The sequence below is a fragment of the Mus pahari genome, chromosome 4, assembly GCF_900095145.1.
Source record: "Mus pahari chromosome 4, PAHARI_EIJ_v1.1, whole genome shotgun sequence".
Classification (NCBI taxonomy): domain Eukaryota; kingdom Metazoa; phylum Chordata; class Mammalia; order Rodentia; family Muridae; genus Mus; species Mus pahari.
The window spans coordinates 82,904,784-82,928,872 of record NC_034593.1 but is presented as its reverse complement, the minus strand read 5'-3'; the positions used below and the strand labels follow the sequence as shown (position 1 = coordinate 82,928,872).

Below are 24,089 nucleotides of genomic sequence, written 5' to 3'. Positions count from 1 at the left end.
TCCTTTTCTTTGTTTATTCATTTGGTTGTTTTGTCCTCTTTTTTTTGTCTGCTTTATTTTATTTTACTTTAAATGTCTGTTATTTTCTCATGAGAGAAAGAAAGGAAGGGTGTGAATTTGCATGTATGGATATGTGGAGCAGAGCTGGGAGAAGCTGGGAGAGGGGAACTATGATCAGAAAATAGTGCATAAAAATATATTTTCAACTAAAAAATAAACATTTAAAAATTTTTATTGATTTTTTTTGTGAATTTCACTCATGTACCTCAATCTTGTTCATCTCCCCATTCCTCCATATCTACTTTCTGCCTTTGCAGTCTTTCCCCCAAAAGAAAACAAAGGATAAAAACAACAAAAAAGAGAAAAAAAACCATAAGAAATGAAAAATAAAATAAAATATCTTGCTGCGGAAACTATGGTATATCATGGTGTATCACATAGTATACCTTTTTGCTCAAACAACTTTACTTGCCAATGTTCATTGCAATGAATCTTTGGTCTGGTTCAAGGTCTCTGGCTTCTGCTATACTAACAACCTTCACTGGGGTTCTTCTCAGATACCCTGTTGTCCTGTGTTATGGAGTTTCTGTTGCTTTGGTTCTACAGGAGCAGCCTCTTCATGCACTCCAGCAGTTCATAAATGGGGTAGAAGTTGGGGTGTGCCAACTCAAAGGCCTGGATCTGAGCCTGTGTGGTGGCTGTGTTGTTTAGCTTACCAGCTTTCCTGTACCAGTGCCTCCAGGGTCAGCTCTCCCACTTGGCCCAAGTGAAGGGCAGGACCAGCTCTTCTGCTTATGGAGGAGAATGGGCTCATTCCCTCAGGAGGATTCAACCATGCCCATGATACCAGATTCAGCTCTATTGTATTGCCTAGGTGAGAAGAAGGCCAGCTCTCACAAGTGCTACAGTTGGTAAAGGGCAGGGCCAACTCTGTGTAACCCTCAGATATCAAGGTGGGTCCAGGAGGCAAAGTAGACAAGGATGTCCACATGGCCTTTGGTGGTAACATGGTACAGAGACATGGGACATCAATACAGACCCCTGCTGCTGAAGGGCCACCCATAGACTCAGACATGGCTCTCCATGGCAGCACAGGCCTGGACCTCACCATGGCTTCAGGTGGCGGGGCAGGCTACTCACATCAGGCTAATCCTCACCAACTTTCACTTCTCTAGTTCTGTCTCTCTTCATAGTGCATGCACCATTTCTGTCTTTTTCTCTACTATCTTTCTACCACATACTTGCTTATTGTATGTGGTATGGTGGTTGTGTGACACTGGGATTCATAAATCTTTAAAAATTAAAATTAAAATCAAAATAAAAAGAACAAATCAGAGCTTAATGCTAGTGAGAACTTAAACTACTTAAGACAATTTTAACATATCAAATTGGTAGAGAACAATGAATGTAATAATATTCATTGATCTGTGAAACTGCTTTTAGAAATTTGTGTAAATTATATAGGAGGTAATGAATATCTGTAAGAATAACAAGTAAACAATCAGATATAAAAGTTTGGTATTCTAGAGAGATATATGAGCCAAGAATAAGGAAGATTCTCCAAAAGTCAACTTACAGAGGCCTCTATAGTCTTTGGACTGGATACACTGTTATCTGAAGAATGATACAGATGGTGAGAGCCATCAACCATGACTTAGGATATGATGCAGGTTAGAAGACCACGAGGAACTGACCAGGGGTACTGGATCTTTCTGTCAGTGCTGTGGCTTGGTGCCTTGCATATGTGAAGGACAAGAGTTACTTCTAGAAACTCCTGTCACTATCTTTAAAGAGATTTGGGCAAAGGGAGGGACAGAATAAATATAACCCAATTGTCTAACTACTATGTTAGGTAATGAAACTGAGCTTATCTTCAAAATTTGCCACTGGATGGACTAATCTGAACTCTGGGAGTAGTATCATAGTGATGAGAAGCCTATATCCCTTGTGTAAATTCTTCCAGCAGATGCAATTGTCCTCAGGATATAGTCTGAGCTCTTACTCATCCAAACCCACAGCAGAGCTCTCCTCCATACTCCTCACTCTGACCCTGCCACAGTGAGCTTTGCTGCCAAATGGTCCTCTTCCATTTCCTATACTAAATAATTTTTACATTTTCCAGATCTGAAATGGAAATGTTTTTTTCACCTGCTCCTATAAGGCTATTTACCAAGTCTCAGTAAACATTGCTTTTTCCAAGAAGAAAGGCTGTATCTTATCTTGCTTTTAAAGACACAGTGTATCAGTCTAGACAATATAGTTTGTGCTTTAAACTGTTTGGGAGGGGATGGTATGCTGTGAATTAGCTAAAGAACTTTTGGACTTTGGCAAGAGAAGCCAAGGACAAGCAGGCAGTTTAACCAGCAGTGGGCAAAGGTGAACCAGCTGACTAGTCATAGAGTCTTGGGGAGAGTATTATGATGTCATAGAAGAGCTGAGAGTTTAGAGGGGAGGGTAGCAGAGCACTTGGGTCAGAAGACTTTGGCTTCTGATAGTCATGGACTCACTAGACTGCTGAGGAAGATCCAGCATCTATTCTATCTGCTGAAACATCCAGAAAACTACTTTCAACACCGGAAATCAAGTATGGAAATGCTGAACTAAGAAGAGCCTGACGAAGAACTGCGTTGCCAGATCAGGTAACACATACAAGCCTTGTCTTGTTGGGTCTTCTTTTTCTGACTTGTTCTTTTAGTCATCATTTAATGATGTCCACATAATACTGCACAGCATGTAAGATATTAGAACAGTAGCAAGATGAAAATGTCTGTGCTGATCAAAGAGAAGCAGAAAATCAACTGTGGGAGTACTGTTATAAAACTCCAACAAGTCAACAGTTGGTGAAAGGGACTTTAAAACACAGACAAGGAAGGTCTGAATTGTCCTTTTAGAATACTGTCTTTCAAGTTAGAGGAGAGAGAGAGAGAGAGAGAGAGAGAGAGAGAGAGAGAGAGAGGGGAGAGAGAGAGAGAGAGAGAGAGAGAGAGAGAGAGAGAGGAGAGAGAGACAGACAGAGAGACAGAGAGACAGAGAGAGACAGAGAGAGACAGAGAGAGAGACAGACAGAGACAGACAGAGACAGAGACATAGAGAAATAGAGGAGATAGGTAGAGACAAGGAGGCAGAGAGAATAAATAGTGGAGCAGGATGAACTCAGAAAGAGAAGCCATAGAGAAGAAACACAGGGTGTTGGATCCTCCTCTGAGCCTGGCCTCAGGTTGAGGCCCTTAAAGGAGTAGATGCTAACAAGGTGAAGAAACAGATAAGGGACTACCCACAGATATATACCTCCAAACTCACTGCATAAGGCTTCATGAGCTCCAGAACATGAACTTTGTGCAGAATTATTTAATCTCTCTCTCTCTTTCTCCTCTCATTCTCCTCTCTCTTCTCTCTCTCTCTCTCTCTCTCTCTCTCTCTCTCTCTCTCTCTCTCTCTCACACACACACACACACACACACACGTACACTTTGTGAAATATCTTTAAGCCAAGATGGTAGAGACTCAGAGACCCCTCCCTTATTCCTGGCTGCCCTAGTGTCTACTGCTATGCTAATGTGTCTGTCATATTCTGTTTGTCTCCTTATTACTGACCTCAATCTCAGGCAAGTCTGGGCATTGCTAGGCAGATATGCAAGCTCAGCCCCTTTGTGACATCGCTTGTCCAGGGAGGAAATGGATGACTTATCCCACCCATACCCCTTAGTAATGCTGCTCCAGGATCATCTTTTTGATACAGAAGTAGAAGTTTCTTAACAAAGGACAAAAAGCATTTATAACTGGTAGGCTTAGTTACAAGAGAATTAAAACATCTGTCCCCCAAAGTCACATCCTTTCCAAATGGAAACAGTCCTGACAGTTCAGCTTCATCACTAAGGGAGAAACTCAGAAGTGTGAAGGACTGATAGCCAGGAGATTTTCTCCCTTCACATTTCTGTCCCTGCTGCTACTATGGTCCAGGGGATTCAGAGCCCCCTTGGGCCTATGAAAATCCCCACTGTCTACATCCAGGAATACAGAAGATCTTCCTCAGATGCCAGTGGTTCTTCCGACATGGAAAGCTCAGAGTAAGGATCTCAAAGTTGAGTGGAGAGAGAACAGGTGGGACTTGGCAATTAGCTTGACAGTCAGAAAGTCACTGTGCCCACAGGGTGGAGGTATCAGACACACCTAGGCTCATTGAGACCCAGTTTGTCAAGTGTAAACTGGATTTAGGTCGAACTCCCAGATGGAAAAGGAATGAGTCTAAGAACCTGGCACCCATCCTCCAGGACAGCCAAGGCCTAGTGTCTGCTATGATGTCATAAAAAGTGATTCTTATGGCATTATAGGTCATCTTACAGGTTTCTTTAGTAACCACCAAATTCAAGAACTCTGCACGTTTCCAGGGCTTTCTTCCTAGGGTAACAAGTGATATCTGGTAAAAATAATTTATAGTTTCTGTCTCCAGAAGTTCCTGAATCTTCTGGACAACAGAACAAGAAGATAGTCTAAGGATTGGGGAAAGGAAATGATGGAATTCAGGTGGAAGGGTCCACTCCAGGAGACCAAAGTCTTAGCAGAGCAGACACCATTAGAGGAGTTCTTCACCCAGGTCTCAACTGAAGACCCTAATGAGAAAATGTAATTAATCTCAACTTGATCCAGACCACAGGCACTCTCACAAACCTCAAGCTAATTCCCTTCTTGTATCATGATAAAATGTATCATGATTAAAGAACATGAACACACACACACACACACACACACACACACACACACACACACACACACACACACACAGATATGCATGTATATAAACACATCAATATTTGGCAGCATTTTAAAAGTTTGTGCCAGAGGGTGTTTTTTTTAAAAACTCCATGTGGGTGCCACAGGTTGGGAGGGTGGCTGAGTGTACATTTAAGTGGTCACTGCTCTAACAACATCTGCCTCCACCTGGGTGACAGGGCTGACAGGCCTGGTACCTACCCAACATGGATGTGTGGTTGTCTGAACTGAGTATGCATTAAGGGTGTACAAGAACATCTTGATTCCTTGCATGTCTACTTTCCAGTTACATGACAACCCTAGTCTCCCTGCCTTTGAATTCTTAGTCACTTTTTGACCTGAGCTGAAACAAAGTTATTCGATATTTCACTATTTACCAAAGAATAAAATCATTGTAAAATTTTTGAATGGTTTTGTTTGAGGTATCTCCAAGGTCAAGTTCCTTCCTCCTAACCCTTGATGCTGCTTCCTAAGAGAAAACAGCTAGGAGATGTGAGAGGAGCTGCATCAGCCTATGGCTTATAGAGCTAAACCTTGCACTTTAGCCCTTGCAATGCCTGGGCACTGACTTATCAGTGTCTTCTTGCTGACATTAGCCAGTGGCACATGTTACAAGGCTAATGGAATGATCTGGTTCTTTCAGAAAGCCAACTGGTGGTTCTGAGAATCGGATTTTACCTAGGTTCCTAGAAACCACATTTAGACTTGAATATACACATGATCTGGGTAAATCAGATTACAAACTACTGAAGTAGATGTCTGAATTTCGGTTGCCATCATATTTAAAGACGTGAATAAAGTGCTCACCTTTTACACTGGTGTAATCATAATTAGGTGAGATAAAACTTATGAAGTGACTCAAAATCAGCCTAAAGGTCTCTTTATTCTTGACTAAGAATCTTTAAGCAAATTTATCTCATATTCATAACTTTATATTCTTTATCTGAACAATGACTATCTAGTAAGGAACAGACACATAAATACCTGTAACAGCATGGATGAGTACTATCTGTGGCCTTTGAGAGGGCCAGCCCTACTCAACCAAGGTCTTAGTTTTTACCCTGGAGTTTTAGATGCATTTTGAGACCAAAGAAGGTGATGATGAAAGCCAACTTCCAGATAGTCATTTGGATATTCTTTTCTTCCCTAGGAACTCCAACTCTAAAGAAGATGAGTGATCCATCCAAAACCAACCAGTGCCCCTCTCCATGCTGCCCACCAAAACCATGTTGCCCACCTAAACCGTGCTGTCCGCAGAAACCACCTTGCTGTCCCAAATCCCCATGCTGCCCACCCAAGTCCCCATGTTGTCCGCCAAAGCCCTGCCCCTGTCCTCCCCCCTGTCCCTGTCCCTGTCCCTGTCCGGCCACCTGTCCTTGTCCATTGAAACCACCATGCTGCCCGCAGAAGTGTTCGTGCTGCCCCAAAAAGTGCACCTGCTGCCCACAGCCGCCACCTTGCTGCGCTCAACCTACCTGCTGCTCTTCGGAGAACAAGACTGAGTCAGATTCTGATACATCTGGCCAAACTCTGGAGAGGGGCTCTCAATCACCACAGTCCCCTCCAGGTGCTCAAGCCAATTGGAACCAGAAGAAGTCAAACAAGTAGACTGTCCCTGACATCATGCCCTTTTTCAAAGGGTATAGGATTACTACAGGTCAGGCTAAGACTATGTTGTAAAGATGCTGTTTTCACAATAACCAACAAGTCCGCTCAACCATAAGCTACCATTTCGACCTAACCGTAGGCTACTATTGCAACTGGAAATGGAAGGTAGAAAAGGATAGAAACATCTTGTCTAGTGATCCTGACATTTAGATAGCAAAGAAATAAAAGAGCAAATAAAAGATTGTCTCCCTCTCTTTCATTTACATGTGACACTATCTCACTAGTCTAGCCTAATGGAGCAAGCTGGGTACATTCTAAGAGCTCTAGAGATAGAAAACTTATGCCCAAGGCATGGGCCTTTGCTGAACAGAGTAAGGCATACTCTTCCTGGGTTTTTGTTCATTTTTTGCTGGACTATGCTGAGTTCAAAAGCCATGGTCTTATTCAAGTTAAATTCTGCCACAGCTACATTCCTGGCTCCTGTCTTGCTTTTAAAAGTGAAAGTCCCATATCACTGGGACCCCTTCAGTCCTAGGTAAAGGGATGGTGTCTAATTTCTAAATCCCAATTCTCTGGAGAAATTTCGATTCTCTATGAAAGAAATCTCCATAATGCCCCCGAGGTGACTGCAGGGCCCTATGCTTTGGCAGCATCAAAGGTAGAGGACTCAGCAAAATTAAGGCTGGCAGCGCCAGTGAGGCCTCTGGTGTGATGCTGGCTCTGGAGCAGAATAAGCTGCTGTGCACCTGCATCCGTTTCACACTTCAAGAGAGATCGTGGCATCAAGGGATGTACACCTGCATCCATTTCACACTTCAAAAGAGATGGTGGCATCAAGGGATGATTTAAAGTAGGAGACAGAGGGTCTGACAGGCCCAGCTCTTCTCACACTTCCTGATGCCAGGTTCCTACTTCACTCTAAACTGCCACTGTGTTAAAGCAATTTGTTCTCAGACACATTCCATGCCTCTGAGTGAGCAGGTACAATAGAAAGTCATCTACAATGCATTCGTAGACATCTTTGCTGCTTTTGTGGGGGGGAATACATACACTTTTCCTAAAGCCTTCACTCTGCATTGGCTCCTTTGTGCTTCTTGTTTAGAAAGATCTATTTTTGTTCCTTTAACTTTGAATTTTTAATATTTTTCATAAAATTCTTTAATGCCGAGAAAATTATTCCTTCAAACCATATCTCCTCAATACCTCTAAACATTACATGTCCAGAAGCCCAAACCAAAATACATCAGATTTATAATGTACACAAGTTAAGTTCCTTAGACTTCAGGAAATTGTGTTTATTTGTAATAATGCACCCACAATGAACAACATGCTTTGCATTTAGTTTGTATAAGCTGTGTAAACCTTCAATTAAAAAAAAATGGGACAGGATAATTTCCCAAGTGGCTTACAATATTTGGGTAAGGTGGTTCTGAAAACATAGGCAGAGTGGGTGAAATCTTAAGGACAGTCTAAAAATAAAATATAAATATACACAACCACGCTTCTCCATGTTGCAAAGAGCAAAAGAATGGCAGACAAATTGAGAGATGGAAATTATCATGTTATGTGGAATAAGCCAAACTCAGATGAACATCACAAGTTCTTGCATACACAGAGCATGGAAGCTGTAGGTGACTATTTGAAGTAAAGGAATAGTAGTAGGGGATGTGAGGCAAACAAAGGTGGTAGGGTGAATATGAACAAAATGCTACAAATCCGTGAAGATTATTACATCATATACTAAAAATTTTTTCAGTCCTCCAAATTTCTCCCATTGCAGAGTTGAAGAGAGTTAAAATTCTACATGCCCACTTAGTAGCCTAGCCATTTACCATACTGGTGTGAATGTTGCCTTCATCATTAATTCAGGATGCAAGATGGCTTCTTGACCAACATGTGGATACTTCAGTCTTCCTTAGAATAAGGAACAAAATACCCATGAAAGGAGTTACAGAGACAAAGTTTGGAGCTAAGATGAAAGGATGGACCATCCAGAGACTACCCCACCGGGGATCCATTCCATCATCAGCCACCAAACACAAACACTATTGCATATGCCAGCAAAGGGACGATCCTGATATAGCTGTTTTGTATGAGGTTATGCTAGTGCCTGGCAAATACAGAAGTGGATGCTCACAGTCATCTATAGGATGGAACACAGGGCCCCCAATGGAGGATCTAGAGAAAGTACCCAAGGAGTTGAAGGGGTCTGCAACCCTATAGGTGGAACAACAATATGAACTAACCAGTACCCCTAGAGCTCATGTCTCTAGCTGCATATGTAGCAGAAGATGGTCTAGTCGGCCATCAGAAGAGAGGCCCCTAGGTCTTGCAAACTTTATATGTCCCAGTACAGGGGAACACCAGGGCCAGGAAGCAGGAGTGGGTAGGGGAGCAGGGCGCGGGGAGGGTATAGGGAACTTTCGGGATAGCATTTGAAATGTAAATAAAGAAAATATCTAATAAAAAATTAACTTAAAACTAAAAAAAAAAAAATAGTTTTCAGTCCATCATGGTGGAGATGTCATAGATGCAGGACCATGCAACATCTTGCTCTACTATCTTTGTAGAAAGGAAGCAGAGTGGACATGAGAGCTAGGACTCAGCTCACTTTCTCCTTTTCATTCAGCCTGTTAAAAGGTACCATCAACAAACATGTAAGGTAGGTCTCCCCCCCCCCCAATTAACTCAATCTAGACATGTGCAGAAGATTTTTCCTAGGTCATTTGATTCTTTTGAGATTACAATCAAGATTAGTTATCATAGGTTGTCTTTATCAAGATCACCCAGTTCCATGTTCCCTAACACAAAAGAATTCATAGTCTTATCTTTTCAAATATTAAATAGTATGTATATTCAATGGTACGCAATGTGATCATTTTATATTTCGTGTATATTGTGAAATGATTGCCAAGTTCAAATTAACACCTCCATCACCACCCTTCCTGTGCCTGATATATTCAGCACTTACTCATAACTGGAATTTTATGCTAGTTGATCAACATCTTATTTCTCTTACCGACTGCAGATTTAACTTTCTTAGGCTCCACGTATATATACAGCATTCTTTTTCACTGTCTGCCCCCCCTTGCCACTTCAAACAATGGTTTGATTTATAGGATACTTCATCCATCTTCCTGCTGTGTTTCCTAACTCATGGCCTGTTATTTGAGTTTCCCTGTTTCATTGACTTCCTTCACATCTCCATGATCACTTACCAGGGGGGATAGGCTTCCAGGCTTTCTTCTTTTGTTAACATTCACTCCTTTGGTTATTTCATCTGAGATAATGACTTCAAGTCTCAGTCTATTTCACAAACCTCTTTCTGAACTCTAGATTTATATCTCTTAAGTGCCATGTGGTGGCTGCCTGAGTTTCTAATGGAAATCTCATACTTGAACTGTTTTAGAGCTCACAGCTGAGATTTCTCAGGAAGCCATTCCTTCTGGGGTCTCTTGGGTTCTGTTAACTATGGCTCTATCCTATTACGTAGGACTAAAATGTTTGAATCATTCTTGGCTTCTCACTTATGTCTCATCTGTTTCTTCTGTTGTTAAAAATCACCTGCAATCTGACTACATATTTCTATTGATACCATCCTTCTGAGATATTGATAAAATCATATGCTTGCCTCTGATAGTTCCAACCGATTCTATTCTTTTCCGAAGGATATTTTCAAAATTAGTCAGAGGGTGTCTTTGCCATGTTGTTTCTCATTTCAGTCCCCCTCAAAGCCAAAGTTGTTGCATGATTTTCCATTCACAGTTCACCTCCACTCACTCTACCAACCTTATCTTATTTGCACACACCTAGTCACATCAGCCTTCTAGCTGGTTCCAGAAGACTTTTCTCTAACATTTTTTGTTGCACTATCTCATTCTCCTCCTCCATTTCAACTGGGGCTGACTTTCTTTTTATTTCAGGTTCTTGCTGTGACTATTTCATTTAAAGTCTTTCCCCGTGTCCTAGACTTCATAAGCTTTTCTTGCCACATTTTTCTACATACAATGTAATAGCATGTGCTATATGTGCCTGTGCTTCTTTTACTTATTGCTGATATGCCACATGGGAATGAAATCTTCACACAGTAGAGATATTTCCCTGTTTAGTTTAATGCTGGAACACTATGGCCTAGAATACTGGCACAAGAATGCTGTCAGTCAACAGCAGTTAATAAAATGCAGTCACTAGGCAGAAGTTGAAAAATGTATTTCTAGGAGAGCGAATAGGAGAATAAAGGTGCAGAAGTAAACAAAGACAAAAGCAGAGGCTTAGTCAGGGTTTTCTCGCTTCCCAGTTCCCCTCTTGAAACACTGTGTTATCTTTTGTGATCCAAGGGGTCATCCCCTTAGTATTCTCAGTGTGGTAAGGTGTGTTTCAGGGGTGACTGGGCCTGAGATTCCTGGCAGAAATGCTAGGGTGGGGTAGGAGAGAGTGAAGTTGGTGCAGAGCAAGCAAATACTTGTCTAAGGGAGGAAGCCTGATTCACTGCACCCTGTAGCACCCTGACCTTTATCCTCCACTTGCCTTCTTCACTCTGCATGCATTTTCTAGCAAAACCTGAATAGTGGGAAAATAGCCCTTTAACTGAGTCAGCACTTTCCATCTTGCCTGCAATGTGACCAGTAGTTCTGTCTTTTTCTATGGTAGCCCTCGGTACCTCTCCAAATAGACTCCATCGCACTTAATGACATCTCTGCTTCAGGAGTGGAAACAGTGACCTGGGAACAGAGATCAAAAACTTGACTCACTTTGCTAGTGGTGAGACTGCTAGCAAGTAAGATCAGGTGCCATGGAATCTGGGCTCCTCCTCTGTAATAAGAAAGAGATTAAAAGATATTGAATGAGAGTGGATTGGATAAACAGGCTTAGAGGATTTAGTTCCTTTAAATGCCCCCCCAGGGACACTTTCACAGCTCTGGGTCTGTTTGATGCCAATCATACATGGTCCAGAGTACTCTCTCAGTGTGGTGGCATTGAACGGCAACCCTCTCTGCTAGTAAGCCTGTCTATTTATTAGCCACGAAATTCCCTGAGATAAGTCTGTTCTAAAATAGGCTTCTTGAGGCCAAGGATCGTATACCTCTGACAGACTGGAAGACAGACCAGGGCCCTCAATATCCTTGCATACATGAGATTCAGGGACCTGTAACCTCTTGGCTGAGTGACCCAGTTTCAAGAGTGCGTAAATGAGCGGGGGAGGAAGGTTGATTAGCAGGATTGATTTGCTGGCCGGCATGACAAGACTCATCTGGAGACCAAGAGTTTTATATGGTTTCATGACAAATTACCTACAAGCACAGCGAACAAATGAATGGGGTCAGGAAAGGGCCACACTGGGAAATGTTCTACCAGAGGCTCACTAGGTCAAGGGTGGCAGCTCCTGTTGGTACAAGCTACTCCAGAACTAAGCATTATTTCCAGATCCTCTTCTTAGCACATACACACATGCATCTGACCTGGGTCTGAGTGGTTTCTATAGCCATTCTCAGAAGTAATTTTGAAAGCAATTAACCAGTCAGGAGGCAGTGGGTGCAGGATCAGGTGCCCCCTGCACACACCCTAATTAGCAAGAAAGAAGTGGTAAGCTAAAGCCCTAGCTTACTTCTGTTTATTTGTATGACACTTTAACAATTCTTCTGGCAGAAGCTGTATGATTGGACTTCCTCTATGACTGCCTTTCTCTTACCACTGCTGTGCCCCTCACCCATTCTTTCTCTCTGGGGTGTAGCCACTCCCTATCTGTTTTCTACTACCCTGGTTTCCTCTCCCACTCCTAACATCATGTATGCACATACGCGTAGCCCTAAAACCTTACACTCTGTGACTCTTATGCCATCCATCATATCCATTCCATCATTCTCTTTGGTTGATACAGCCCTATCCATCCTTCCCTGTTTGGATTAGTTTTCTATATCAAATCTTAGTCCCAAGTCACTGTTTCCCCTCTGCCCACGTGGGCCCCCAGTCTCCTCCATGTCTCCTCATGCTCTAGGAACACAAATCCATTTTAATTTATTATCCCACTGGGATCAAACACAACCTTGTTAGAGAAAGAAAGATGACATGGCATTCTATGATGTCCTAGTTGTCACTTGAGAACCAATAGCAAGCAAAAGATAGATCAGAAAATTAAAAGGCAAATGACTTTGTTGCTCTGACTAGTATTTTGCTTTCCTTTTTTCTTCTTTTTCTTTTTCTTTTTCTTTCTTTCTTTCTTTCTTCCTTCCTTCCTTCCTTCCTTCCTTCCTTCCTTCCTTCCTTCCTTCCTTCCTTCTTTCCTTCCTTCCTTTCTTCCATTCCTTCCTTCTTTTCTTCTCCTTCCTTCCTTCCTTCCTTCCTTCCTTCCTTCCTTCCTTCCTTCCTTCCTTCCTTCTATCCCTCTCTTCCTCCCTCTATCCCTCCCTCCCTTCTTCTCCCTTCTTTCTTTTCTTTTTTCTTTTCTTTTCTCTCTTCTTCCTTCCTTCCTTCCTTCCTTTCTTTCTTTCTTTCTTTCTTTCTTTCTTTCTTTCTTTCTTTCTTTCTTTCTTTCTTTCGAGACTCATGTGACCCAACCTATCTTGAAACTTATTATGTAGCCTGAGCCTGGCCTTGAACTACTGATTCTCTTGCCTCTACCTATCAATTTCTGGGACTATGAAAAAGGCATGATAAACTATGCCTGGCCACAGCCTCATGAATTTCAAGAGAAGAACAAGAAAATCAACCTTTAAAAATTTGTTTCCTTAAAATGCTTTCATTAGGCAAGTAGCATACTACATGAATATTAATCAATATGTGTAATGACACCAGAAAAGAAAGCAGCCATTATCCAGAGCACCAATCATATGCTAAGTATGCATATTGCCTCACCAAATTCTCACAGGAACTTATGGGACTTAGAGGATGTCTCTGTAGTCATGTAGCGAAACCTGTCACACTGATCAAATCCTATTAAGCAGCTTGATAGGGAAGAGTCACCATCAGAGCAGCAGCCAGGGTGTCCGGTTTCCAGTCTAGCCCTAGCTTACCATAGAACTTGGACAGCAGGAGCTTCCTTTTTTCATACTCAGTCTCTATTGGTATAGGAGATGGACTCTAACAACAGAGATGACGTTCTCTGAAGGAGCTGCAGCACTCTAAACTCTTCAAAGGCAAGTTCTCAGAAATAATTCATTCTCTGCCAATTTCACACATTCTGGTCATATTCATCCCTTCACCTTCTCTTATCCTCCTAAACACTGAGGCAGAGCTAGATCAAGGCCTCTTCATGGGTTATGGGAAAGCTTACCTTCATTACACTGGATAATTTGTATAATTTGCATTGTATAGGTTCTTGGATTCATCATAAGGATCTGAGACTTATAAAGCCAGTCACACAGCACACTGAAAAATTTGCCTAATTGACATGCATTCCCAGTCCCTAAGTGGGATAATCCTAGGGCAGAATATGTGACCTTTGAGCATTAGAAGTCTGGGGCTTCTTCAACCCCTCCTTCAACTACACACGGGTTTCTGGGTTCTCTCCTCTGCCCGCATTCCCACACCTTAGCTTTGCCCAATGGTCACACACTCATGTACACACACTATCTTTTCTGAATTCTTATCATACTCTGAATCAGCAGGTGGGAGGCAGATTGGGCAGATACTGAACCCCTGGGAACCCATAAGACCAGTGTGACTTTTTGAACAGTCTGCTGCCCTGGCATGGTCACAGGTTGGGCAGAGTCAGGGTATTCCCATGTGAAGTCAGAAGTGGAGCATGAGTACTCATGTGAGAATGCTTGGTTACTTCTTCTGGTGGGGTGGGGAATGCTTTCTTTGGTATAGAAAGTAGTGCCAGGGCCAGGAAGTGGGAGTGGGTGGGTTGGGGAGCAGGACTAGGGGAGGGTATAGGGGGCTCTGGGGATAGCATTTGAAATGTAAATGAAGAAAATATCTAATTAAAAAAAGAAAGAAAATAAAAGCAAAAGAAAGAAAGAAAGAAAGAAAGAAAGAAAGAAAGAAAGAAAGAAAGAAAGGAAGGAAGGAAGGAAGGAAGGAAGGAAGGAAGGAAGTAGTATAGTTCAGAGTAGTGTTCAGGATGCCTCATGACTCTGGGAATAGAGAAGGCCTGGCAAACTTGTTTTAGAGGACAGAGGGATTATGTCAGTCCTCTATCTCTTTAAAGAAAACACCCCAGGAACATAGGGAATTATTGTAAACAAATATGCTTAAGACAAAGATTAGATGCTCAGCAGGACAACTATGGGGCACTGGAAAACCTCTCAAGACTAATTAGAAATGAGGTTTGTATCTTTATATTATTTTACTATATTATTTTTGTATGATCTTGTAAAAAAGTGTTACTGGATGAACTCTGTAAAATAAACTGTTCACTGAGCACTAAAGACAAGATAAGCCACAATTCAGCTTTATTTTCCTGGCAAACACATTTTCACACATATGAAGATGAGTTGACATTAAAATACTAGAAAGTTGTTATCTGTAGGTATGAGATTTGCTGTCATTTATTCCTTTAATTAGTACTGATAGTGTTTTAGTGTATGAAGTGACTTGGGCAGGGCCTTGAGACCATGGAAACAACAGCCAGCATATTTCTCTCTAGATATAACTCGTTTTTCAGTGGAAGACAGATAATAAATATGAAATAAATGTAGATAAAATTACTAAATTTTATTAGTTAATTAAAGCTGAAGACAATCTAATAGTTAGGGCATCAGAGGACTATGTTCATCAGATCTCAACATTCCTCTCAAAGCTTGAATACATGTCAGAGCCCTGGAAAGGAGTCTATTGGTAGAAGGGAAAGCAGGTGCTTAGTCCTGAGGCAAAGCACTTTGGATGTGCCCTAGGGACCATGGACCTGCAGGGAGATTGTAGCATACATGTCAAAGAAAAGGTAACATGGGCCAAGACAAAAGAGAAAAGTCACATAAGCCAGGGCCTTTTGAGTACAGCAGTGAATCTGAATTTTATCATATGTGTGCTAGGCCTCCATGAGTATTTTGAAGGTAGGTGGACGCTTAAATTCCCACTCTATAATGTTTTCTAATCTATTTGTAGGAAGCATTTTCTAATGGTGACTTTAATACCAGCATTCAGGAGGCAGAGGTAGGTGGATCTTTGAATTCAAGGCCATCCTGCTTACAGAGCTAGTTTCAGGACAGCCAGGGTTACACAAAGAGACTATGTATAGAAACCATGCCCCCTGAAAGAAAGAAAGAGAGAGAGAGAGAGAGAGAGAGAGAGAGAGAGAGAGAGAGAGAGAGAAGAGAAGAGAAGAGAAGAGAAGAGAAGAGAAGAGAAGAGAAGAGAAGAGAAGAGAAGAGAAGAGAAGAGAAGAGAAGAAATGAAGGGAGGAAGGAATGAAGGAAAACAATGTTCTGAGGTGACAATGGACAATTTGGTTCTGAGCTTGTAGAGTGTATATTTCCAGAAAATAATTATAGAAAGTATTGGTTATAATCATGAAATGCAATGCATTCATCGTATCCTATTCCTACTCTTTCCTGTTTCCCTTGCCTGAAGTGAACCACGAGCCTTTATAAGCATGGTATCCTTAGTAACTTCTATAAATACACTATGGGTATGATGTGGGGTCTGGGCAGTCTCTGGTATACAGCTGGAAGAATGTAAGACTCATGTTTCCATCTTCTTGATCTTTTCCAAGACATAGCATATGTCCTTATAGAATCAAGTTATGTTATATTCTGAGTACAGATGGGCTCATAGCACAATAGTATGCCTACCATATGTCCCTTCAGAAGTGAATCCTTATTGTACCATAGATCTTGGCCTGGCTATCCCCAAAACACAAAGCTTCTCATCCTATGCCCTTGGAAATGAATACACTAACTTATAAATCAGGCCAAACCCAAACCCATTGAGATCATAAGGTAAGTTTTGTTAAGTTACAAAGTAGGATACCTTTCTTACTCCCTTCTCTTCTCCTGTGCCCAGGTCAGATGATCTCAATTAGGAGGGGTTGAGCCTTCACACTCTCACATGTTCCAACAGCAGCTCGAAAAGGGAGCCCTGGGGGTGTGGGGGTTTGCTGTCTAAGTTATTGGGTGACTCAGAAAGGAAGGAAGTTGACCAACTGGAGTGGTGAAACCAGTCCACCACCCCCAACCTGAGAAGGACTGTGGGCTGGAACAATATAAAGGGCCCTAGCTGTTGTTCAACTCAAGACTCTGCTGGAAACCTCTGCCTCCTCCCTTCTGTGAGTTGGGTGAGTGTTAGCTGCTGGGTTCTTAGTTAGGGCTGTAGGCTCCCAACAGGCCAGAACATGACCACAGGTGTCTACTTAGAGTTGGAGTAGATACTGCTCTGGGGCTAGATTCAGCTGGATTATTTATCCTTCAAGGAAGCAGGTAGGTGTGCAGAGGGAAACTTTCTGTATAGAGAAAGCCATGAAAACCAGGAGTGGAGAAATTGTATTAAGTACTGAGTATAACAAGCTCCAATTCTCAGGAACTCTCCAGCTGCCTCTCACTCTTCAACTTTGGCCCTGGGAATACAGCTCACATTCAGAAAAGCAAAAAAGAAAGGAACTCTCAGGCTGAATAGGGCAACCTGCTAATTTTTTGGAGAAAAAAAAAACTTAAACCCAGAAGAACTATGTGAGCTGCCCAGAAATCCACAGTGTGTTGATGGGAACTGGGCCTGCAATGTGCTATGCGACTCCAGTCTGAGGTTCCTGCAATCCCAGCTCTCCTTCAGCACAGACTTTAAGCTTTCCAGAGCTCTGCAGTTCTCTGTGAGACCCTTATTTTTCTAAGGTTTCCTTCATATTGTGACATATCACAGACACTGTCTTTCTAGAACCTAGGGAAAGATCAGACAAAAGCAGGTTAATTAACAGCCAGACTATTCTTGCAGAACTTCTTTGTAAGATGACTCCTCCAGTGAACAAGAGGGCTCAGTGGATAGCATTTCTTCGCCCTCACCATTTCCACCCTAACTCTTTTCTACTTCTGGGGTTCACAGCCCAAGGAAGTGGGAGAATGCCTTATACAGTAGTAACGATGTCAAGAACCTAGAACATAATATATATTCTCTATGTTCAGCAGTTCCTTTATTTCCCTTGTCTTCAGTCTGCCCTCTGACCTTTCTGTTTTTCAGTTTGGTCTACAGAAGCTTCCAAGATGTCCCATCAACACACACTGCCAGTGACTCTTCCAGCTGTGATTCAGGGATCTCTCAAGACTGTGTGTTCTCCAGATCATATCCAGCAGGAACAAACAAAGCAACCAACTCCACATCCTACACAATGCCAGGTCTTCACTGAGATTCAAGAGAAGGGCTTTCCCAAACATGAGGAGAAGGGGCCAAACCCCGTGAAGGATCTGCCTGAGCAAAAGTGTGAGCACCACCTGCAGTCAGGACCACAAAAGCAGCAGCTACAGATGAAAAAGTCACAGCAGGAGCTGCAGGAACAGGAACTGCATCTGGAGAACCATCAGCTATCACAGGAGCCCCAGGGGCTCCCTTGCCTGGGACAACAACAGCAACAAGAGCCACAAGTGCAAGAACAGCACCTCAGTCAGCACCAGCAGCAGCAGCAGGAGACACGGGAGCAGGGGCTGTGCCCGGGGCAGCAGCGGCAGCAGCAGCAGCAAAACATGCTAGTATCACAGGAGCTACATCTGAGACAGCACCAGGAGAGGTTGCAGGATCCAGAACTGCATCTGGGTCAGCAGCAGAAATCTCCAGAGGAGCAGGAACTGACTCCAGGAGAAAAGCAGCAGGAGCTGCACCTGGGACAGAGGCAGAAGCAGAAGCTGCATGAACCAGAACTGCAACTGGGAAAGCAGCAGCAGCAGAAGCCACCTGAGCCAGAACTGCAACTGGGAAAGCAGCAGGAGTCACCTGAGCCAGAACTGCAACTGGGAAAGCAGCAGCAGCAGGAGTCACCTGACCCAGAATTGCAACTGGGAAAGCAGCAGGAGTCACCTGACCCAGAACTGCAACTGGGAAAGCAGCAGCAGCAGGAGTCACCTGAGCCAGAACTGCAACTGGGAAAACAGCAGCAGCAGAAGTCACCTGAGCCAGAACTGCAACTGGGAAAGCACCAGGAGTCACCTGAGTCAGAACTGCAACTGGGAAAGCAGCAGCACCAGGAGTCACCTGAGTCAGAACTGCACCTGGGAAAACAGCAGCACCAGGAGTCACCTGACCCAGAACTGCAACTGGGAAAGCAGCAGGAGTCACCTGAGCCAGAACTGCAACTGGGAAAGCAGCAGCAGCAGAAGCCACCAGAGCCAGAACTGCAACTGGGAAAGCAGCAGCAGCAGCAGGAGTCACCTGACCCAGAACTGCAACTGGGAAAGCAGCAGGAGTCACCTGACCCAGAACTGCAACTGGGAAAGCAGCAGCAGCAGGAGTCACCTGACCCAGAACTGCAATTGGGAAAACAGCAGCAACAGAAGTCACCTGAGCCAGAACTGCAACTGGGAAAGCAGCAGGAGTCACATGAGCCATATATGGCAGAGGATCAGAAAGAGAAGCAGAAGCTTCATGAGCCAGAACTGTACCTGAGAAAGCAGCAGCCCTGGGAACCATATGACCCAGAACTGCACCTGGGAAAGCAACAGCACCATGAGTGTCAGGAACCAGAACTGCAATTGGGAGAGAAGCAGCGTCAGAAGCCAAACGAGCCAGAACTGCACCTGGGAAAGCAGCAGGAGTCACCTGAGCCAGATATGACAGAGGATCAGGAAGAGAAGCAGAAACTTGGTGAGCCAGAACTGCACCTGGGAAAGCAGCAGCAGCAACAGATAGAGCATGATGGTTATCAAGGACCAAAAAGCCTGGGTCAGTCACTTACACAAGAGAAAGCTTCAAGGGAACACCAGCTGGATTACTCATATCGAGAACAGGAGAAGGAACTCTCGGACCAGCCACTGGATCAAGAACTAGAAAAGAAGGGTAAACAACTGGAAAGGAAGAATCACGAATGGAAGAACCTGACACAGCAGGAGAAGCAGATAGAGCAATTAGTACCAAGCACTGACCAAGTCCAAGAGACTAAGCCAGTCCAACCAGTGAAAGGAGACTTGCTCACTACAGAAAAGCAGCAGCAGAACCATGAAGTACAGTGAAACCAAGACTAAAGCAACCACAGAGACTCTCCAACCATCCCACATAAGGGAAGAGAGCCATCCACACTTCCTTAAGGTCCCTGGCTGGCCTGCTCATTCATGAATCTATCTGGCCCTGACCATCCTCTTGTCTATGTCAGGTTGGATACAGGATGTTATATGGTCCAGTTCCTATCCCAAGAAGCTCAGTCCCAACCTTAGATATCACAGCCTCTTCCTGAGGCAGGGGGGTGGGGGAAAAGGGGAGGCCTGTCAGTAGTTAGCAACTCTGATGCGACTCCTAGTGTTGTGGCAGAATCTGTGAATAGGCGCAATGTCTAATAAATCCTAAAATCCTTGTGATCCTGTACTTACTTTAGCCTTTTCTGTTTCTCATCATATTCAACAGCCTCTTTTTTAAAATCACAAAAATAAGCTCGGTGCATACCAGTCATGACCAGAGGCTTTACCAATGGTGGTTTATTGACCTTCATTCAGTACCATCGTGCACTAGTCAGACTCCAGTCTTAGTCCACAGCCAAGCACAGCTCTGTTTCTCAGCTCAGAGGGAAGAACTCTTCATGAGAGAAGAACTAGAAATAAGCCTAGTATGTTTGGAGGCTCCATTTATGCGTTCTGATAAATATCTCTAGACTTTTTTTTTTCTAGGAGTTCTTTTTTAGTTTTCCAGTAATTAATTTATTTATTCATTTTACATCCTGATCGGTGTTTCCTCTTGGTCTCTCCCACACAGGGTTTCTTCCCTCCCCTTCTCTGAGAGGAGTGGGATTATCCCTGTGTATCTACTCACCCTGGCTCATCAAGTCTCTGCAAGGTTAGGTTCATCCTTTACCACTGAGGCCAGACAAGGCATCCCACGTGAGGAACAGATTCCACAGACAGGCAACAATTTTAGGGACAGCCGCTGCTCCAGTTGTGGAGGGACCCACATGGATACTGAGCTGTATATCTGCTACCTATGTGCCAGAGGCTTCTGTCTACCCTGTGTATGCTCTGTACTTGGTGACTCAGTCTCTAAAATTAATTGTAGTATATACTGTAAAACCACTTTTTAAAAAAATAATATTTTTACACTCCATATTTTATTCCCCCTGCTGTCCATCCACCCTCAGACTGTTCCAGATCCTGTACCTCCTCCCTATCCCCTGTCTTCACCTGGATGTCCCCACCCCCACCTACCTGACCTCTAAACTCCCTGGGGCCTCCAGTCTCTTGAAGGTTAGGTGCATTATCTCTGAATGAACACAGAACCGGCAGTCCTCTACTGTATGTGTGTTGGAGGCCTCATATCATCTGGTGTATGCTGCCTGTTAGATGGTCCATTGTTGGAGAGATCTTGGGGGTTCAGATTAACTGAGACTGCTGGTCCTCCTACAGAATTGCCCTTCTCCTTAGCTTCTTTCAGCCTTCCCCAATTCAACAACAGGGGCCAGCTGCTTATGTCCATTGGTTGGGTACAAATATCTGCATCTGACTCTTTCAGCTGCTTGTTGGGTCTTCAGGAGTGCGATCATGCTAGGTCCCTTTGTGTGAGCGCTCCATAGCCTCAGTAATAGTGTCCTCCCCTTGAGCTGGATCCCACTTTTGGCCCTGTCCCTGGACCTTATTATTCTTAGGCTCCTCTCCATTTCCATCCCTGTAATCCATTCAGACAGGAACAATTGTGGGTCAGAGTTGTGACTGTGGGATGCCCCCGTTCCCTCATTTGATGCCCCATCTTTCTGCTGAATGTGGGCTCTATAAGTTCCTTCTCCCTAAGGTCCCTCCTTTTGAGTCCTGATAGTCTCTCACTTCCCAGGTCTCTGGTACATTCTGGAGTGTCCCCCCAATCTCCTACCTCCTGAGGTTGCCTGTTTCCATTCTTTCTGCTGGCCCTCAGGGCTTCAGTCCTTTTCCCTCACCTAATACCAGATCAGGTTCCCCTCTTCCCCCAACTCCCTCACCCCCTTCACTGTCCCTCCCAGGTCCCTCCCTCCATTCCCACTTGTGATTACTTGCTTCTCCCTCCCAAGTGGGACTGAGGCCAAGTGGGACCGAGGTGTCCTCACTTGGGCACTTCAGCTTGTTAACGTTTTTGAGTTCTTTGAACTGTATCTTGGGTATTCTGTCCTTTTTTTTTTCTTTTTTCTTTTTTCTTTCTTTTCTTTTCTTTTCTTTTTTTTGGGGGGGGGGCTAACATCCACTTATTAGTGACTATGTACCATGCATATCATTTTGGGTCTGAGTTACCTCACTCAAGATGATATTTTCTAGTTCCATCCATTTGCCTGCAAAAGTCAGGATGTCCTCATTCTTAATAGCTGAGTAGTATTCCATTTGTAAATAAACCACATTTTCTGTATCCACTCTTCAGTCATAGGATATCTGGGTTGTTTCCAGCTTCTGGCTATCATAAATCCCACTAAAAACAGGGACAAGACAAGGATGCCCACTCTCCCCGTATCTATTCAATATAATACTTGAAGTGCTAGCTAGAACAATAAGACAACAAAAAGAGATCAAGGGGATACAAATTGGCAAAGATGAAATAAATGTATCATTATTTACAGATGATATGATAGTATACATAAGCAACACCAAAAATTGTACCAGAGAACATATCCAGCTGATAAGAAACTTCAGCAAAGTGATTGGATATAAAATTAACTCAAATAAATCAGTAGCCTTCCTTTGTACAAATGATAAACAGGCTGGGAAGGAAATTGGGGAAACAACTCCCTTCACAATAGCTATAAATAATATAAAATATCTTGAGGTAACTTTAACCAAACAAGTGAAAGACCTGTGTAACAGTAACTTCAAGTCTCTCAAGAAAGAAATCAAAGAAGATCTCATAAAATAGAGAGATCTCCCATGCTCATGGATTGGCAGAATTAACATAGTAAAAATGGTCATCTTACTAAAGGCAATCTATAGATTCAATGCAATCCCCATCAAAATCCCAACGCAATGTTTCACAGACATGGAAAGAACAATTCTCAAATTCGTTTGGAAAGACAAAATACTCAGAAGAGCTAAAACAATTCTTATCAATAAAGGAATGACTGGAGGAGTCACCTTCCCTGACCTCTAGCTTTACTACAAAACAATAGTAATAAAAACTGCATGGTATTGGTACAGAGACAGACATATTGATCAATGGAATAGAATTGAAGGCCCAGAAATAAAACCACACACTTATGGACACTTGATCTTTGACAAAGATGCAAAACCACTTTTAAAAGTACAAAAATGACTCTGAGCTAGGTCCTCTGCATATGTTTTTTATAGCTTGGTGTTCTCATGGGAACCCCAAAAGTATGAGTATGTGGTGGGCGGCAGTGTCTCTCAGTCTTTTGCTTATGTTTGAGAACCTTTTCCTCCTACTGTGCTTCCTTGTCTAGCCTTGATATGAGGGCTTGTGCCTAGTCTTCTTCTATCTTCTTAGGCCATATTTGGTAAATATTCCTGTTCTTTATTTTGAAGGGAAATGGAGGAGGAGAAGATATGGTGAGAGGTAAGGTTGGGGGGACTTGGAGCAATGGAGAAACTACAGGATGTAATTAAATATATGAAAGAAGAATAAAATAAAAAATACAAAATGTTAAATTATTCCTTGTCTTTTATATCATACCAAATTTAAACTAGACTCAATAGCCAAAGATGACTCAGAAACAGCACTAATATTTGGAGACTGAGACAATTTTGAATGAGTTGTGGGTCACTGAGGAAGTAAAGATTGCAGAAAAATTCCTATAATGAATGTAAATGACAGAACAGTGTAACAGATTTCTGGGATGCAGGCAAAGCATTTCTAGGGAGAAGTCATAGATCTCAAACAATTAATCTAACAATGAGCCTTAAGATCTAGACAAACAGGAAGTCAAACCTAAATGCAGTACAAGAAATAAAATACAAAGCAGAAATTAATGAAACAGAAACTAAAAGAAAATATAAAAATCAATCAAGATTTAGTTCTTTGAAAAGATTGATAAGATTGAAAACACATATGCAAGTAATATTATTCAGACAAAATAGGTTACACTTTAGATTATACCTGTACATACATATATGCACACAATAACAATTTATGAAAGAACAGCTCATTAAATTTAAGGAAATCAGGGAGGGGTTTATAGTAGAACTTGGAAGGAGGAAAGGTAAGATTTACAAAGTCTGTAGTCAAACTAGGAAAAAGAAACATAAAAAATTACTCAACTTAATAAAAGGAGATGTTATATCAAAATCCAATGAAAACCAGAATAAGCAGCTACTACTTCAAAAATTTAGATTCTCCCAAATGAGAGGAAATGGGTAAACTTCTAATTAGGCCCACCCATAACAAGCAATGAACTGAAGTAATAATTAAAAGTGACCCCACAAAGTAAAGCCTAGCACTAGACGAACCCACTGCTGCAGTGTGCTTTTTGATCTTGGCCATCCCAACTGGGTTACCCCAAATAAAACCTAGATGTGGTTTTACTTTCCTTGTCTCTAGTGGCTAAAATGTTGAGCACGTTACACAAATGTTTCTTGACCACTATATTTCATCTTTTGAGAATTTGCTATTTAGATCCATGCCCCCTTGTTTAACTGTGTTGGTTTCCTGATTTTTGTTATTCTTGTTTTTGTTTGTTTGTTTGTTTT

At 42.6% G+C, this 24,089-nt stretch overlaps 2 protein-coding genes across 2 annotated transcripts; both read left to right on the top strand.

Annotated features, from left to right (window-relative positions):
- Window positions 1-2,397: 2,397 nt before the first annotated feature.
- Window positions 2,398-6,617, top strand: LOC110319763 (sperm mitochondrial-associated cysteine-rich protein). The gene is made up of 2 exons (XM_021195306.2): window positions 2,398-2,639; window positions 5,921-6,617. Exon 2 carries the CDS (start codon window positions 5,941-5,943, stop codon window positions 6,376-6,378), a length of 438 nt encoding a protein of 145 aa, XP_021050965.2. The 5' UTR covers window positions 2,398-2,639; window positions 5,921-5,940; the 3' UTR covers window positions 6,379-6,617.
- A 10,890-nt stretch (window positions 6,618-17,507) lies between these two features.
- On the top strand, window positions 17,508-19,463 carry Ivl (involucrin). Its single transcript, XM_021195263.1, has 2 exons — window positions 17,508-18,879; window positions 19,015-19,463. The coding sequence occupies exons 1-2, from the start codon at window positions 17,508-17,510 to the stop codon at window positions 19,461-19,463; spliced, it is 1,821 nt and encodes a 606-aa protein (XP_021050922.1).
- Window positions 19,464-24,089: the final 4,626 nt, after the last annotated feature.

Coding starts and splice junctions, on each gene's coding strand:
- LOC110319763 (XM_021195306.2), top strand. CDS start 5,941: ATGAGTGATCCATCCAAAACCAACCAGTGCCCCTCTCCATGCTGCCCA.
- Ivl (XM_021195263.1), top strand. CDS start 17,508: ATGTCCCATCAACACACACTGCCAGTGACTCTTCCAGCTGTGATTCAG. Junction 18,880..19,014: donor GAAAGAGAAGCAGAAGCTTC/ATGAGCCAGAAC, acceptor GTCAGAAGCCAA/ACGAGCCAGAACTGCACCTG.